Here is a 16,483-nt window from a genome sequence, read left to right on the forward strand (position 1 = left end):
GAATAACCAAAAACTTGCACACAGCAAGAGGCTGAGATGATAGTGAGATAAAGCCTGAAGCTCAAATTATTAATAATATAGAACAAGCCAAGCTGGTAGCAAGCAATACTAAGCTACCACCTTTAGCAAATCCATTTTACCACCCAGTTGCTTTCTAGAGCTCATTAACCTCATATGTTTAGAAAACAAAACCCAAGGAGTGACTGTTTCTCAACCAGAACATTATTGACAGTTTAGAGGAATCCCGTGCATTTCTTAGCAAAGTGTTTTCAGCTGCTCCAATATTAAAAGAATAAGAATAATTACAGAAGTATCAAGCTCTCCAAAGTATCTTGCTCTCTTGGCATCTTTTTCCAAGCTGGCTTCTATAAAAATGTTTCCTCTTGAAATGAAAACAATACTGAACTTAAAAAGAATCCCTTTTAACTAAGCATTGAAAGGTACTCTAGTTTTTAAGATCTCACAGTATCTCTCTGCTTTATTATTAAAAGTGGTATTGCCATGCATAACCTGTAAGTCATGCTTGCTTGGACTAGAGTGCATGAAACATCTTATAGCTGGCCAAGATAAAGAAGAGGGATAGGCTTCAGTGTAACTCTCATTCCTGTGCATAAGCTGCTCTGTCATCCAGCAGCATGTGCAAGATAGAAAAGGCTGCCTGCATTTTATTTTTGACCAACAGGATATTTATCACACAAGCCACCACTGAAAGTTTAATGATTAGTTAGAATCACAGAATTTTTTAGGTTGGAAAAGACCTTTAAGGTCATCAAAGCCCAACCATTAACCCAGCACTGCTAAGACCATCACTAAACCATGTCCCCAAGTGCCACATCTACACATCTTTCAAATACCCTCAGGGATGGTGACACCACCACTTCCAAGAGCAGATCTCAGCATCCTTTAATAATCTTGTTTTCCTCCATTGACTATGGAGAAACTATAAAGGAAAACATGCTGAATCACTGGATGGTCAAGGAAAATTAAACAAATAGCAAATATATATTACAGAGCTGCTTTCCTGCTATAAAAGCAACATAGGCTCCTTATAAACAGCTGCTGCAGTCACTGCTGTGAAAGTGTTTCCTGTAAGTGCATCAGATGGACTGAAGAACAGGTCCTGAGATTAAAGGAGTGGCTCATATAATAAAATTCTTATCAGGCATCTTCAGGCTAATGGAGATTCATCAGACCCAGTTAACTGGAACAAGCATTACAGCTACTGCAAATATACCTATGCAGAACAGACCTCTTGATACCAGGGGTCAAGAACGGGGGAAATAACCCAAGAGTGCTCTTTTTATCTTTTTGAACACTCTAACTTTATCTTCACAAGCTCCTCTGAAAAGGAATGTATACAGAGTCTTAAGGGTTTTTCCTCAAGCTTGTATCAGTGTAAGTAGGGTTTAACAGCCTAAATAAGCAAGCCAAATCATTTACCCTGAGCCACAAAAGGCATGAGGGAAGCAGCTCCAAGCCATTTCATTTCTAATACTAAATTCTTAAATACCAGACTAAGTATGAGAGTTCTGTTTAACTTCAAATTTAACACTGATCCTAGATAGGAAGGTGCATCTTCCAGAGAGATCTGTAAACACAGGGAGGAACGTGTTTGTCAAGGTTTCTCCTTCCTCCCCCACAATACCAAAGCGTGTCTGAAGATATTCAGCCTCTCTCACCTAACTGTTTTGATGAGAAAAGTTTGCTGCCTGCATCTGACTTTGCCATAGAAGTTCACCTTAGGGGTTCACACTTACTACTTTTAGCCTCCAAGTAAAGGCACAACTGAATTTCTCTGGTTACTGGTCAAAAAAACATCATTCATTACTCAAACTTACATACACAAAAACAGCCCCCAAGCAATTTCCTTGATTAACAAGTTTTGTACAAGCCTCTCTAGAATAGCAGATAGTGAGACAGATGTTTGCATAAAAGGAGATGATGCCTAAAAGGTAGTTCTTTAATTAATGTTCCCAGACCATCTGATTTTTGGAAGAGAAAGCCTTGTCTGAAGAGTATTTAACAAATTTGAACACTGCTCATCAGCACCCCAGCCTTTGCAGAGGTCAGACATTCCCCACAGGGCTGTACAAAAGGGGATGCTGGTAGCTGTTTGTAAGGGAACAAGACAGTGACATCACATGAACTTCACACCCAAAGGAGCAGGAGGTGCCCATCTCAGGAAGCACATTCTCTTCAGCAATATCTTTGGAGCACTATGGACAGATGAGTCTCCTACAGATTAATGGGAAGGACCAAAGCAACCACTGCATGCCTGCAGCAGACACAGAATCAAATGGAAAAAGTTACTTCCCACATGAAGATGCCAGCTTGTTTGTCAAGGCAGGGCTGGGTTGGGCATTGCCAAGAGCTCTGCTGAAGTCTGCCAGGTCAAGTGACTTACCTGGAAAGTGGAACTGCTGACAGATGACAGTGAGCAGGCCCTCTGCAGTGACTTTGTATCTAAGCCAGTTTCCTCTCCCCCTCTTCCACCCTCCCAAAGCAAACAAGTGGTAACACTACATTGCCACAAGCTTACCCCCAAGCCAACCCTGCTGCACACAGGAGGAGAAAAACACACCAGCAGTTCAGGAATTGGGGGTGAAAGACCCTCTAGGAATTTGTACAGGGGAAACATTTGCTGTGGCAGACTTGCTCTTGAGATGGAACTTCACAGGTCAGCTCTGAGTCCCCCTGCCTTCACTGAGTGCAAGAAGAATGAAGGATGCTTGGACACAGGGAGGAACAATGACAAATGCTCTAGAACCTTCAAATTGTTCACTGGAAGCCTCTCTTTCTAGGTTTTAGAGGAGGTTTTTTGTTTGCTTGTAGTCTTGATTGGGTTTTGTTGTTTGTTTTTGTTGTTGCTGTTGTTTTGGTTTTTAATACCCACTTTAGAGTCCAAGCTGGAACACAGACCCTACTTTTAACTCCCAGCCTTACTCATCCCCATTAAAGGAAAGCAAAACCTGACTCTAGAACTAATTAATCAGTTTATAAACAGACTCTGGCAATTACTTTGATTAATCTATCTTACAGTAGCAACTGAAGATACATGTAACCTGATCCCCAGATCAGCACAGCACTCAGGATTGACAGGGAGTTAAGCTTTCCACAGACATTCACTTCACCCCTCCAGGACCAGATATGGTCTTTTCTCTCGAGGAGCTGCTGTATTCCCTTTCCTCTTCTCTAACATGTGAATTTTTACTGATCTGTGTCTGCTTGGCAGTTGAGTGGTGTTTGAAAAAATACATCTTTGAATTGAAGCATCTTTAGAGTCTTGACAGATTCACAAGGCAAAACCTACTGCCAAGATCCCTCAAAAAAAAAAAAAAAACAGAAAACCTTCAGCATTAAGGAATTCTTCCCAGGAATCTTATATGCAAATCTAAATTGAAGCACAGCAAAGCAACACATCTCTATAACAGAACCAGAAAACTGACTAGAGAAACATTAAACCAAGACAAGCACTTCGCTAGTCTTCTGCCAAATTACAGGCCAAGAAAGCCTTCCTAAATTCACCTGACAAGCCTTCAGCTGCAATACAACTTTGCAGTACCTCTCTCTGGCAGCCTAAATTAAAGGGAAGTTCACTTTCCATCAGCAGTTTCTCATAGAGCTAAACTGTAATCTGACACTTATATACTCTCCCACAGTTCATAGAAACTGTTAATTTAAGGAGATGGCACAGTGGGCCTCCAGAAAACACTCTATATCCTGTTGGCCTCAAGTTCAGGGGGAAAAAAAAGAATGCAAGTAAAGAGATTTGTTAGAGCTTGTTAAACTAAAAAGTATAACAAAGACCTAACACAAGCCTGAGACAACTGTCTTCTTATCAAGTGTATTCAAAAGAAATCTGGGGTTTAAAGCTACAGATCTGCAAGAGCATTCAGCAAATTCTAAGAAATTAACAGAATAGTTACAATACTATTACTTATTACAAAGCTCATTAAAAAATGAAATCCAGCACTTGAATGCATACAGATGATTTACAGGATAGGCTTTCTCTTCATGTTCAGTCCTTTCTACAACATCTCATGAGTTGATTTGCCCTCTGTAACTAGGGCATGAATATTCTAATATTTGCTGTACTAGCTGTACCTAGATAAACTATTCCAAAGCTGAAAACCACTTAAATTAATTAACATCACATAGTATATTTTAAGCAAAGCATTCAAGAGGATTCCTCCAATCTGTTACTGTGTAGGATATAAGATTTGGGCTTACTCTGCTCAGCACATGAGATCTCATTTTGAATACCACACCCCACTTTAGGAAGTGCCATTCAAGAAGGCTGTGGACAAACTCAGCTGAAGGGCTGCAGCAACATTAACAGAGATGTAAAGAAAACACAGCCAATAGAAAAAGGCTAAAGGAGCTGTTAAACAAGACAAGCTTAACTCTAACAGCAGAAGGGTTCAGGAACTAGTTAAACTAAAACTCATCATTACTGATACAGAATTTGATGATGATTTGGGACATATGTAACCTTTTCACTATCTTAATGATCAAACACTTACCTTCCCCTACATTGATCCCAACTGAAATGAAAGAGTTCATCAATAACCAAAATGCAAGCCTGAGGTACATTTTTCTCTTGTAGCCAGAAACATTGATTATTTTAGGACATATTTGTAAACCATTTACAAAGAGTAGGTTCAAGGTGGAGTCCTGCTTTAGCAGCATTATGGCAATCAGCACCTTGATATGATTTTGAAATATTTACAAAATAATCTTGCTCTCACTCCAGATCAATAACCCTGCCTTGACACTGAGTATTAACATTTACAGACTGAAAATGCAAGGTAAGCTCCAGTACTTGAGGAGAAACAGAGAATGGATCCTCCCATTATTTAGAACAATTTCAACAAAAACATGAAGTACGCTTTCCTTATGGGGAGCAAGAGTGCTTAATTGCTCACATGATCATGGAAATTATTGCATAGCGTGATCACAAGCAGACTGAGGAGAATTTGAAGTGCAACTCTACAAATTATCTTCCTTTTTCTAAAAAAATAAAGCCGAGCATGATTTATAAGCATTTTTTTAGAGCTAATTATCAAAAGTCATTGTAATTACACCCTTTTGTTACAACTGTCCATTCTTTTTCCTATACAGCAATAACTTTTCACAGTTCCTAACCCAATACTCACTCTTTGGATTTGTACATGCCCTTTTCTCAGACAACAGCTTTGTCTAGAGCTGATCTGGAGGGATGGCTGATTGCAGCAGGATACAATTTCCTCCCTCCCCAGTCTGCACAAATACAGCACAGAATAAGTACAAATTCAAGCTTTACATAAATACTCACCAGCTTTTGTATCATTATCCCAATCCCATGCTTCTAATATTAATGTGAACGACCTCTGAAAAAAAACAAGACACCAATTAGACAGTAATAAAAAACTTATAACCAGACAAACTGATTTGAAATAAGCAGATATTACTCCTACAAGAAAGCCAGTTGAAACCAGTAGCAAATTTCACTTCTCTGTTGTCCTGTGAAAGCCCTTGAAAGCATCTTCTCAAAAGCATGAAATATAGCTGCATTGGAAATTGTGGGACAATCCATGCTATCAGCAAAACAAAAACACCCCTGCACACACACACATATTGAGGACTGAATTATTATTACTCTCCTCCCACTGCATCTAATTCTCAGCTTCGCTTAGCCACAGAAACCCTTTTCAGCAGCAGCCCTAAAAGGTTTAAGTGAAATGAGGTTCTGAACCTTGGGAAACAGCTGGGATATTTAAGACTTAAACAACTGAACCACCTCCCCTAAAACAGAATGAGAGCCATCCTTTAGAAAGCACATGAAAGATAAGTCTGTACCGGATCTGTTTTACAGAAAAACATATCTAAAGAAAAAATACACAATTCACCCTGCATCCATCAGAAATTTAGACTTCTTTCTCATGAAAGGGTAGCATAAAAACAGAACTACAAAAGACACAGCAAAAACAATTATTACAGTAAGCACACCTGGCACTGTACTTTTCCCTGAGGAAAGAAAAAACCCATGATTTCAGACAGTTCCTAAATGATGCAGAAAAAACAAGAAGCCTTTACTTCACTAAACTAAGGCTTCAGGCATTTTTCTTGGTTTATGATCAAAAATGTAGGGCAGACGTTAATATTCAAATACTAAACTTACTTAGAAAAAAGTTATGCATACAGGTAATTTTTAAGTGCTTTGAGTTGAACAAGAATAGCTGCCAAACCATTCAGCTTTGATAGCTTCCAAGTGCTACAAGTAAGATTGAGAGCCTTACATATATTCAAAATCATGGAAAAACCATCAAGAACAGAAAAGAGTTATTGCACCACTATCCTATAATCCTCCTATACACATCTTCATACAGAGCCAAGCCCTGATGTGTGCACAGTTCACAGCCTAATGATCTATAAACCCACATGGGTATGGGGACATTCAGCCAAGAAACTGCAAGGACCCTCTTTGGAAGAGGATTATGTAAGAATTCAGCCATCTTGCACAGGGTCATTAGGATTATTTTACTTTTACATCAAGACAAGTGTGTTTTTATTTTGAGATAGCTCCCTAGGTACTTTACACAACCCTCAACTCTACACCAAGGAGAGTTATCATAACACTGAAACCTCCCCATTTTAGAGCAGCAGCAACAATAGGATCAGTGCAGCACCCCAAGCAGAAGGGCTCTCTGTTTGAGGTCTTCCATGACTACAGCAAAGATCATTCTACTCAGAACTAAAGCACTTGAGTGCTTATTTTCCACTGCTCAGTTACATTAACATATAAACCACAACTCAGCCTTTGAAAAGAAGTTTTTCTGTGTTTTCAGCTTCAGACATATACTTGGGAAGATGATTTTACATCACTGAAACAGAAACAGGTTTAGTGGTGACTATTTAGATTAGACTAAAGAAAGGAAGGGGAAAGGGAGCTCAGCAGTGACCATACTGGACAGAGACATACTTGAGCTTGTACTGCCCTTGGAAATGAACAACTGAGAGATCAGTTGAGAAAGCAAAGGGCTCTACTACTGAGGTATGATAGCACAGCTCAACCCCACCCAATTTTAAAGATAAACAGTAGCAGAACATTTTAGCAGCTTCACCCTCCAAATCCCTGCACTTCCCAGTCTCAACACTTAGAGAAGCAGATAGGAAGAGGGGTTGCAGGTAGTGTTTTCAGAGTACAGTAGAATCCTATCTGCTACCTGAAAAAAACACCCATAGATTGAATTGTTGAAAAAATAATTTCTATATAATACTGCCCAAACATCATCTTCTGGCAACAGCATGTCTCCTTATTTTGTATCAAAATTATAAACTAATCCAAAATTCTGCAAATCAATGCAAAGTCCAAAGTTATCCACATCTTCCACTTTTAACTACTTACTTCTAACATATCCCTTAGTTTTCCTGTGTTCCATTGATTTGTATTAGAAGTATAGACCAGTGCTCAAGTGCTTTCAGATGCCCATTTACTTATATAAGGGCTGGTCTTTCCTACTGCAAATTGGCTGTTACATCTGACTGCCCACAAAAGGCAGCAAAAAATGCAAGATGGACTTGCTGCCTTAGGAAACAGACCAGTCATCTATGCTTTCCCATCATACCATTTGAAAGCAGATTTGTATCTGTGCTTAGGATGCTAAAGAATTTTGATGGGTAAAGAGTTCCATGCAAAGCACTGTTCCAGCATGATCACGCTGGATAGTGTGAATCAGGATAAATAAGCATTTTAAGATGCTTAAGACAAGAAATCCCACAGCTCTGGTGGCAAACCTCACGTCTAAGTTGGCATAGTCTCTGGAGCAGAAAATACTTTTTTATAAGATCGTAAAGCAGAAAAACTGCTTTACGATCTTATAAAAACTTAATAGCACATTATGAGCAGCTATGGCTCTGGTGCAAAGCTGCTCCTCCAAAATGTGGAGGAGCCCACACAGCTCATGCTGCCTCCTCGTGGCTTTGCAAGCCCCAGTTCCCACAGGCCTGGTCCCCAGCATTTGCTTTGACCATCCTCCCTCAGGTCAAGAACCACAGCCCACCTGTAATGAGTTTAAAGAACCTACACAGCAAAGACAAGACAAAGCCTTTTAAATCCTTTCACTTCCCTGTGTCTACTTTTATGGGTGACCAGGCTGGCACTTGGCTGTTCACACATGAGCAAGCATTTGGAGTGTAACCTTTCAGGAAGGCTTGCAGTCACACTTGCAGGAGATTAGGGATGTTAATCAAATGACATTACACAGTACTGATAGACAAATGTGTATTTACTGGACTGTCAGTTTCAGCTGGGACAGTTCTCAGTTGTGCAGTTTCTGCTCTTCTGAGTTACACAGTCACCCATTAAAAGCCCCAAACAGACACAGCAAGAATGCAACTGTAAAACTTATTTTTATGGCTATTTTACCTCTAGAGAAGATAGTCAAGGTTACCAACCCAACCTGTCACCCTTCCTCATCTCCAGCTGGCCAATAACTTGAAAGAGGAATTCCTCCCTGTGGTAGTGCAATGGATCATCACATAACTACTACACCTCAAAAGAGAAAAATGGTCCTTAACACACTTGTTCAAAAAACCCAGTCTTCCCACTACCACATGTACCAAGTCTTGCACTAGATCTGCTTACATGTCTTTGAATTTTGCACTTCACTGTAAAATGACAGCTGAAAACTTGCAAAAAAGCATCTGTGTTACTAAATATGTTCATAATATGTGGCACTGAGAGCTTCCCAGTTATGGCTCAATTTTACTACCAAAATTATTTATTAGTGGAAATTTTAACATCCATATACTCACCCTGAGTGTAACCTTACCTAATAACCAGAGTAAGAACTGAAGTTTAATAACACTAATTCATATAAATTTTAAAGCATATTTTCAGCTTCACACTGGCCATACTCATTTTATGAAAACTCTACCATCAGCTGACATTAGTCACATCTGCACTCTTCTAAAGAAAGTCTTAACACAAACTAACCACCACATCCACTGACACCAGCTGCAAGTAACTCCTCTATAGCAGAGACATTGACACCTGACATCTTTCTTAAATTGTGCTTACAGAAATCAGCAACTGAACTTGCATTAATTTAGTTCTTGTCCAGAACCCAAGGAGTACCTATACAGCAAATATTTAACCCCTCACATCATCCAGCAGTGTCTTGGCTTTTTGATGTATCTTTAATATGAACAGACTCGCTTGAAAGTTATTTAAGAACATGTTCTCCACAGAGACTGTTGATGTAAGTATGCTCAAGTCCATGCATAAATCTAACAAAAAAAACCCACTCCACAAGTATCCTAAAAATGTCCCAAAATCATAAGCCTGACACATAATACACACACACACACACCACCACACCTTCTGCTTTAACTTGCACACAACTCTTGCTTTAGGCTAATAGAACAGCAGGACATGTATATTCCAGTCTGCTCTGATCTCTACAAAAAGCTTTGTGAAGTATTATCTGTTGTTCATTTCAACCAGTACTAGCAAAATATTTAGAAAATATTGTTAAAGTGACCATGGCACAGATTTGAGGGGGAGGGGATGGGGTATGGAACATACAGCACTGGAAACAGACTTGATTCTACTGACTCTGGTGATTTTTTGAAAGAATTAAACACACAACATCATCATTTGTGCTCATCACATCAAAACTCAGAAGATGTTAAAGGCTACAAGGCAGAAAAACATCAGTGCACTTCTGCAGAAGAGCACAGCTTATGCAAGAGGCACTTCGTAGGAGTTAACTAAACAGATATGCCAAGTAGCTTGGAAAGATACAAATTAAGTCTGTTGATCCTGGTGATGCTGCCTCAGTTGTGTTTTTTTTTCCTCAGGATTGGTGTTGACACAAGCAACTTCAAAGCATTATTCCTCTGTTTACACTAAACAAAACACTCCCCATACTATCCCAGAGACCTCCTTTCTGGGGAGGGGGGAAACAAGACCTGTAATATTGGTTTGGCACTGTCTTTTCATGAACTGTTACTATCGCCTTGGTATCTGCAAATCAACATTCAAAAGGTAGGGGTTTTTTTCTGGCAAACCAGTCATGTCAGAATTTTCATCCCAAGAGAGATGATCAATCTGATGACAGCATTTTCAGTCAGGTATAGAACTTAAGAGTCTCCAACCCACAGTCTGAAAAATGCCAAAGGTGAAGCGTGAGCTGAAATCAATACTTGAAGTTTTCCGCATCAATAACATTCTATTGTGACTTTTATGCTAACAGGCAAAAAGTTATTAACTTCACATGAATCAAAGGACTGATTGGATTGTCTACACAGAAAAATGTTTTAAGAATCAGTTATGAAGCAGAAAAAAGTGTTGCTCCTAAGCAAATCCCAAGCCCACCTTATCTTCCTGTTCTACAGTCACACAGCAAATGCAGGGTGTCATCTCCAGTAAATACTGTTTCTTTTCAAACCTCAATCAAGCACAGGAAACATGTGTACTCAAACCTTTCAAATGTCCAAACACTGCATAGCATATCACTAGTTTTACTGCAGGTTAATTTTTGTAACTTCTGGAACAAGCCACCACCAATATTTCTCACAGCCAAGTCCACCAAGTCTTGATCAGCACAGTCAATTCTCACACTTGCTTTCATAAGAAACTTTGAGCCAAGTGAGACAAGCACAGGTCTGGGGGCTTTCCCCCCTCTTTTTTTGTTTCAGCACCTCTCCCCCTCCCCCAGGCAGTCTGCTTGCCATGGAAAAAGCTGACTTCAAGGCAAGCATATTCCATTTCCTTCCCCAGGAACTCTGCAGCAAGTTCGTACAACTTCCTCATGAATAACCCAGAGGTGGAAAGTGAATAAGGAAAAAAATGAAGAAAGATTCTGAGAAGGTCTAGGACTCACAGTGAATACAAGTTTAAGGGCTGCAGGTTTATCTTTTAGAAACAGACATTATAAAGCCATAATAGGGACCTTTACTGAAGGAGTAAACCATCCCCATTTGGGGGGGGAGCATGGGGATTGGGGGCAGGGACAGGGAGGAGAGCTTTTTCTGAATCTTGAAGGATATTTCAGCCACTTGCATGCAAGAAGCTTCTCTGCTGAATTCAGAGACCAGTCACCATCCAAAATCAGAAAGCTGACCATCCTTTACATCTTCATTTTTCATTTAAGGAGTAAGCATAGTGAGTCCTAAATCTTCCCGTTGGAAACCAGGGCCAAACAACCCCATCTTATTAGGAATGGAAAGCTGGGTTAGAGTCCTGCAAACATCAGCAGCAGATAGCAGAAAGCAGTTGAGCAAGTTCAAGTTTTCTGTTTGAGAGCAATTACTTCAGTTATACTCCTCTTGGCCCAGTCACAAAAGCAAGATGATGTTTACAAACTCCGGAGCCCTACTGTTGTGTGAGGGGAGCTCTTTGTGAATTAGCCCCACCTGACAATCTTTAGGAAGTCTGCAAAACCAGGGAGGGGTGAGAGGGGCTATTTTTTGCCATGGTTAACAGACAACAGGCTGATATCTCCTCCTACATGAGTCTGAACACTCATTCCACTCCTCCACCAAACTAAGCAAAACCTAAGCTGGAGGAGTGTGTATGTGTGTGTGCATGTGGGGGTGGCAGAGGGAAATCTAGACTATTAAGATAATTTCATTGCAAAAAGAGCACAAATAAAAACAACAGGTGAATAAGAGTCAGTCCTGGAGTTAATAGATCAAATTTAACACCCAGGTAGAGACTCACTTCAGGTAAAGAAAATTACCCAGCAACTAGGTGGAGGTAATCCTATCAACAACCAGCTGCATGCATCTGAAAGATAAAACAACTTGAAGGAGGGACTCAAAGGGGTATTACAACACCTATTTGGCAGTCCCTAGTGTTTTACAAAACAGGAGCAGTGTGCTTCTCTCCAGGGTGATCAAACCACCAGGATCCTGACATATCTTACCAGAGAACACATTTGTAGTAAGATCTTCAGAAGATACTCTGATCCTTCCGCAGCAGGAGTTTCACAGTGTGAAGGGGTCTTTATATATCAAGGAACAGCAAACATTTTGGCTGTGGAGCTCTTAAAATCATCACAAGTTAAATACTAGCGTTGACTATTGCCTGTAGGAAACAGAACCATATTCACAAAAGCCCAAAATGCCATGACAGACTGGAGCTCCTCAAGGCAGGTCATTAATACAGTCACCTCAGACCACATAAAAGCAAAGTGAGAGCCCTCAGGAGATCCATCTGCATATGGGAAGCTAAACCATGGGAATAAAGACTCCACAACTTTCTTGTAATTTAGCACCCTAGACAGAAACTCAAAGCACATCTCAACCAAGTCAACCTTGTGACAAATGGCAAATCAGAGATGGCACATTTGGTTCAGCACTGGCCCTGACCTCTGACAGCACCTGTCAGCTGCTGCAGCCAGGGCAGCAGCATCCCTGAGGAAAAAGGAAACAGGCACCCCAAGAACAGTTTTCACAGCACCAGAAACAAGTAATCAGCTTCTCATTGAAAAAACCCGCAGGAGATGTGACCAGGCAGCAGTCACAGGAGGATTTCATCTGAAGAAGAGCTCATCTGCTGACTTCTTTCAGCTCCTGGAAGAGCCCCTCCCTATTTTAAAGCAGTGCCTTTCACCATTACACACATAGCAGTAATGCTAGTCCAAGGGAACAGCAGCAATGCTTGCCTCTGCTTTTTATAGCTGTCTGCTGTTCATCCCCACCCTATCCATCCCCCTTCCCCTGATTCCAGCATGTACACATCTCTGCTGTGTTCAGGGAGATTAAGTTCCAACTATGAAGTCCGAGCTGCCAACTGTGGCCACTTAAATTTCAGCAAACACCATAGGATTGACTTAGAAATCATCTGTTTTCCATATACTTTCAGAACAACAAAAAAAAAATCAGTTAAAATTCAGCTACTCAGAACTCTCATTATAACTTGCCTTTCTTGATATTTTCCAGCAAGAAACAAGAATATCAATGTTTAATAGCAATTGATGCTATAAGTTGTCAGTTTTCTTGAAACACTTCTGTTTTACTGCAAATGCCTTCTGCCCATGCCATTTCTAGGCACCTCCTCTGTGACACAAGTCTCAACAAAAGTATTGGCTCATAAAACTAATCAATCCATCAAGGACGAAAGATTATTTTTTTCCCAACTGAATAAGCAAGTTTAATGCTTATGAAAAAATAATCAATTTCATCTTAGATGAATGACCAGTAACTTTATTCTAGTTACTAGAACAATGACATTCTAGGTGGTCTTTAAACAACTTCTTATTCTTATCGCTTTCCCTGGTAGCATTCAGAATTCTTTGTTGAATTCTGCTGTAGTAGGAGTACAGCATTGCAAATCTCACTTAACTTCCAACCTTGTTGAATGTAAACTAATTTTCATAAAGCCCATCACAACCCTGGGTTAATGACACCTGTGACCTTGTTCTTCTGTGCAAATGTGCACTGATAAGCAAGGTTTCACTAAACAGATCTTTTGATAACCATAACCAGCTACTCCTTCAATCCACCAAAGCCATGCAGCTTCTCCCAGCTAAGCGAGTTCCCTTCACAAACTCAACACAAGTTCTTTGATCACAGAAAGAGATCTGCCTCCCACTCTTTTCCATGTCTTGACTACTTAATATTTAGAAGTCTGTTGAAAAGAGCACCCTGGATAGGAAAAGAAGTTAGAGAAAAACAAAAATCTTCCAGGAGGAGGACTGTAGAAATCAAAGGTCCAGAGAAATGGAAGAAGGATCAAAGAATCAAGTTATTTCCATGAGAAAAATGAAAGAATTGGCCAAAACTCCTCAGCCTGGAAAAGACACAACAGGAGTATGTGACAGAAGGCTAAATGCTTCAGCAGGCCCTGGGGATGGGTCAGGAGTAGATAATCTATTTCCATGGTCTTGGCAAGAACTAAAAGGTAAGAAGGGAAGCTAACAGCAGTCATGGCCAGAAGAGATGAAGTCAGAGAAGATGGCATTTTAGGCAGAACTTGGCAAAAACGCTACAAAGGTGGCCCAAGGGAAAAGTGGTTTTAAGAGTTTTGTGGGCAAACTGGCACAAATACTTTGGAGAGACCAACCACAACTGCTTCTAGAGGCTCTCAGGTTGAAAACAAAGCTAGGGACAATGACAAGCAGTTTTCTACATTCTTGCTCTTAGCCTCCTATGAACATTTTTAAAATTTCCTGAACTCCAGTTCCAGTACAGGTGTGGTTTTGAAGCAAGCATTTCACTTTTTCTGATGGCTGACATTAAAACAAGACAGTGTTAAAATTAATAAAACAATGACAACTGTGGAATCTTGCACACCTGCCTGAGCCATTACCATCCATCCCAGGATAAACAAAATTTTGACCAAGCAGTGTTTGAGGAAGAAAAGGAAGTCAGGAGAAACAAAGCACAATTCTAATTCAAATTTATAATTTTATCTTGGATTGAAAACCATGATAGAAGAAGACATAATTGAAAAATCTAATCAAGATTCTCCTTTCTGCAACACTGAAATGTCACACGAAATAGAACAAATGCAGAAATCACCAACCCATGCATGCTATTCAGTCAGGTACCTGTTGCAGTGAATGCAACAAATTCTGTTCAGATAAAAAAGACAAGCTGAGCTAAATCTACTAACTGGGAGATCTTATTATTTAGAATAAAGGTTTAGAAGACTGTAGGCTTCTGAAACTTCCCCTGAGGAAAAGGTAATCCAGACAGCCTTTTAATAGTGATTAAGTCAGGTGACACAAAGCAGAACATACTGTCATTCAAGGCAAGACAACAGAAATGCTCAAATACAGCAAGCACTTACTGCACTAGAAGAAGATTGACAAGTGTCAAGTGAAATAGAAAGCTTAATGATTTCATAGCAATTTTTCACACAAAAATTCATCAGTGCATTTGTGACAAAAATCCTGGTTTAACTATAAGAAAAAAAGGACACCACTTGTTTTGGAGAAGACTGGTAAACCAAGGTTTACACAGAAAAATAACTGAAATAATTTCACAATTCCTCTCCAAACTTTAGCTATTCTATTTACACTAGCCAAAACCAACCCCCTACTGGCTTCCATGTGGCACAGATGAAGGCTAGTGCTATTCCTAATTAACCTTCCTCCACTGAGAAAGTGATTCTGCACTGTCTACGTGTGTCACTGAGCCAAGTGTCACACCAGCCACACATGTTATTCCATACCAGCTGAAGAGTAAGCAAGAAATACTTCCCCCATTAAAAGCTGGGCCTCTCAGCCACTCAGGAACCAGCCTAAGGAACAAAACAGCATCTTTATTCTCCAGGGAGAATTAAGGGAAGAACAGAATAGAATAGGAAAGGCAAAGATTAGTTTAGCATGACTGGCACAGAAGCTGTGAAGGCAAGAGCATCTGTGACAGTCTGGAAATAACAGTTAAAATTGTTAGGACTTGAAAGGGAATAAAAAGTAAAAAACACTCACAGACTTGCTACAGGACTTCCCTTACTTGATTGAACCACCCCAAATGCAACACTACTCTCCATAAAACACAACTTAAAATCACCCATGGAATCCTTGTCATTACACAAGATCCCAGACAAACCACTGGAAGAACCAGTCTCTTCAGAGCAAACCAGATTAATTAGCTAGATTTCCAAAAGATGTTTCTAGATACTCTGCTTGGACCCCTGAAGTACTCCTGATAAATGGAAACAGTAGATACATCATTTAGCCATTTGGGTGGGCCTCAATATCTTTGTGCCCGGGAGATGCTAACAAGCTCAGCCCAGGCCTCAGACAACACAAATTTGGAATTTGAGCAGAGATCAGAATCTTTAGTGGCCTAAGGAAACACATTTTAGACCAAAGTAAACAGGAGTAGAGAAGCAGGAATCAAGACATCACAGGTCTTCAGGAGCCAAACCTATATACAGGTAACCAACTGCTGGTAATGTTTTTCATTTGAACTTTTTCACACTCCCCAGTAAGGAAAAAAAATGCCTTTTAAGTTTTTGTCAGTAAGCACATAAGACCTTCTCCTGCAGGTCTCCAACAAGTCCTGGAAAAAACTTGCAGAAACTCAATAGCCTTTGAAAGCTCTGTGAAACTGCTTTTCTCCCAGGTAAGGAAAGGAAGCCCAACTCACCAATTCTATTCCAACCTCCAACAAAAAACATGGCAAAAGCATCTTGGAGCTGATCCTCAGATCTGCTGGGCAGAAGTCTAGCATCCCATAAAAGCTTTAGGCATGTGGAAAACAGCCTCAAAAAAGGAGAACTTGTCCCAGCCCCGGCAGCAATGCTCTGTTTATACATTGCCACTGGGAAAGAAAAATCAACACCATAGAGAAGAATAACACATACACAAGGTAAAATCCACCTGAAAACAGTCAAACCACCCTCCTCATCACTTTGCTTTGTTTCAAGTAGTTGATAAGGGCTAATGATGAGTACAGAATACAAAACAGTTATAGAAGAATCATTAGTCATTCTTCCTAAAGGCACAGCACTCCTCTGCTAATTTACCCAAGATATCTATGT

General features: G+C 40.1%; 1 protein-coding gene across 1 annotated transcript in view; it reads right to left on the minus strand.

Moving 5' to 3' along the window:
* JAG2 (jagged canonical Notch ligand 2) overlaps positions 1 to 16,483 on the minus strand; it is a 68,712-nt gene that overhangs the window by 37,470 nt on the left and 14,759 nt on the right. The window contains exon 3 of the mRNA XM_066552433.1: positions 5,315 to 5,369. Within this exon, the coding sequence (XP_066408530.1) occupies positions 5,315 to 5,369 (55 nt within the window). The remainder of the gene's footprint in view (positions 1 to 5,314; positions 5,370 to 16,483) is intronic.

The sequence above is a fragment of the Molothrus aeneus genome, chromosome 6, assembly GCF_037042795.1.
Source record: "Molothrus aeneus isolate 106 chromosome 6, BPBGC_Maene_1.0, whole genome shotgun sequence".
NCBI classification, from domain to species: domain Eukaryota; kingdom Metazoa; phylum Chordata; class Aves; order Passeriformes; family Icteridae; genus Molothrus; species Molothrus aeneus.